A 2,952-nucleotide genomic window follows, 5' to 3' on the forward strand; every position below is an offset into this window, starting at 1 on the left:
ACTAGCTGGTTGAAAATGCATGTCAACCCCTCGCAAATATATATTTTAGTGAAAACGTATTCACTGATTACAAAAATTAGAAATGATCTAATTATAAATCTCACAGAGAGAATTAAGCAGCAGTGTTACAATAAAGCAGTTGTATACTGTCAACTCAATGTGACAGTCCCAATAAGGGAATCATACTGCTGCTATTTAGCCCTAGGAAGCTGGACCGCTTGGGACTGGCAAGAAAGCCACTGCAGAATAAATTAGCAGCTGAAACAAAGTTGCTACTGACACAGCTCATTTCAAAACATTACTTGTGCTCCAAATGTGGATCTTAGCAATCTTCAGATGCCCCTACTTGGGAGTAATATAATGTAATTAGGTATAACTATACCTGTATTAACTTTATTTCATTTATATGCTCATGCTGTATCTAAGGCTTTATTGGTTTTATGTGGGAAGAATATTATTCATTGTTAGAATGGAGTTCAAGATATTCAAGATATTAAAGAGGTTTGGTAAAATTTACCTTTAATTAATGTTATTCTTAATATTTCTTATGTAGCAGTATATGGATTTCTTCTTCTGGCAAGCTTTTATTCAAAGATTTAATTATTGAGACGTTAATGCATAACAGATTTTTCCAAATTTTAATGGGAGTCAAAACAACTTAAATTTCTTTTCCTTCTTCTATAGTTTTATACAAAGCTTCCATACAATACTATAACAAGTTCTTCCTTGTTATAGCATACATCTAATCCCTAATACTCACGTTCAGTCAGCATCTCTTTTACCCTTTTACATAAAAGAGAAGTAGGGAACAGGTTAAGTCATGTGAATTGTGATCCCTACAGTGGCTGATTGAAAGATGCTTAGGATTCCAATCACTCACTTTTACTGTCACACAGCATGGCTTCTTTTATGGTTTTCTCTTTTAGTCCTTTATTCAAACAAGAGCCTACACCATAAGAAAAGTATTATTTAATCTGTTAACCCCAAGTTAGCCCTGATCAAAGAGATCAATGATCAAAGATATTCTAGCCATGACCATCACAATTCTATCTTTTTAAATACCAAGATATACATTCTCCAATGGCTTCTTTCTTTAACATGGTAGCTTGTAATTTGAGAGAAATCTGACTATTGTTTCTAGCAGGTCAAGTAACCATATAGAGGCTTTCTCATTAACCTTTAACCTTAGTGTAGTAATTTAATTATGTACAATAAGCCATTTCACACTCTGAGACATGGCATATTAATTTCAAATTTTGGCACAAGGCCAACAGTTTTGGGGGAGAGGCCAAGACAATTAAATTGCCCCCAGTGCTCAACTGGTACTTATTTTACCAACCCTGAAAGAATGAAAGGCAAAGTGAACCTTGGCAGAATTTGAACTCACAACATAGAGATGGATGAAACGCCACTAAGCATCTTGCCCAGTATGCTGATGATTCTGCCAGCTTGCTGCTTTAACACTGAAAGATAATGTCACTTTAGCAGTGGGTGATAACTTCTGTTGCTGGTAGTATAATAGACAGAAATTTCCTCATCATTGTTGTCATTATGTGGAGCATCATTGCTAAACTAATAATCTAAACTGCCTAAAACAGCTTGAGAAAAGTTTCGTCATGATAATGGTGCTGGTTAAGGTGGTTGTGACGATAATGAAAATGAGGATTATTTCTCTTCAGGACATTACAATATACATAGTTAAATATGGCACTTACTTTTGCATTTGGGTGATTGATATTAAGACCTGCATTCCGTAAGAGGTAGACAAGTTTAGTGGCTTCAGCTACACCACTAGGTTTCTCAACCAATCCGTTGATGAGAGTATCAAAAAGGTCATCCTAGAATTAAAAGGAAACATATGCAAAGGGATATTCCTCAAATACTTATAATTTACTAAATATTTAAAACCTTTTTTTGTATTATGAAATGAGGACATTTTTAGAATAATAAATATTTCTTTTTTTAATACTCTTGTTCTGAGGTTTACATTATAACAGTTGCAAACATTATAATGCATCCTAAATGGGTGAAACCTGTCCAAATCTTAGCAGGTATGTGATAATGCACTTTAAGGAAGGTGGAAACACTATATTAATGAAAATTTCAAAAAATATATATATAGACCCAAGAACAATGAGAAATAATTCTACAATCATCCTTGGAATAACAGGTGCAAATCAGAAAGAGACAGGAATATGACAGAGAGGTGGAAAGGGGCAGAGAGAATGACAGAAAGAAGGGGAGAGACAGATACATTCACAAAGGTCTTTTGGATTTTTACACTTTCATTTGTGTGTATGTGTGTGTGAGTGTGTGTGTGTGTGTGTGTGTGTGAGAGAGAGAGAGAGAAAAGATAATTGATGACTTATAATAATAATAATAATAATAATAATAATAATAATAATAATAATAATAATAATAATAATAATAATAACAATAATAAGTTAATAATTAACTCTTTGAAAGCAGAAAGTGGATATATCTGCTTGAAATTTTATTACAGTTGTGGAAAGTGGTTTTACCTTCAGGTCTGACTACAGCCAATTTCTTCCATAAGGAGAGAGACAGGCAGACAGACAGACAAAGAAAAAGAGGGAGGGAATGAGAACAATTGATTCTATATTGAACTAGTACTTTATTTATCCCAGGCGATCACAGAGGAATTCAAGACAGGATGCCCCTGGGAGCTCCTCTATGCTGATGACCTTGCACTAATTGCGGAGTCACTATCAGAACTAGAGGAGAAGTTTCAGGTGTGGAAGCAAGGACTAGAATCGAAGGGCCTTAGAGTCAACCTAGCTAAAACCAAAATCCTAATAAGTAGGAAAGTAGATAAAACACAAACCCCTTCAGGTAGATGGCCCTGCTCAGTATGTAGAAAAGGAGTAGGTAGTAACTCTATAAGATGTACCCAGTGCAAGCTATGGACACATAAGAGGTGCAGCAATATCA

At 34.7% G+C, this 2,952-nt stretch overlaps 1 protein-coding gene across 1 annotated transcript in view; it reads right to left on the minus strand.

The window, feature by feature from the left end:
* The window catches only part of LOC106872778 (uncharacterized), a 23,059-nt gene that overhangs the window by 4,937 nt on the left and 15,170 nt on the right, over positions 1-2,952 (minus strand). The window contains exon 3 of the mRNA XM_014919877.2: positions 1,716-1,838. Coding sequence (XP_014775363.2) covers positions 1,716-1,838 — 123 coding nt within the window. The remainder of the gene's footprint in view (positions 1-1,715; positions 1,839-2,952) is intronic.

This window comes from Octopus bimaculoides, chromosome 1 (assembly GCF_001194135.2).
Source record: "Octopus bimaculoides isolate UCB-OBI-ISO-001 chromosome 1, ASM119413v2, whole genome shotgun sequence".
NCBI classification, from domain to species: domain Eukaryota; kingdom Metazoa; phylum Mollusca; class Cephalopoda; order Octopoda; family Octopodidae; genus Octopus; species Octopus bimaculoides.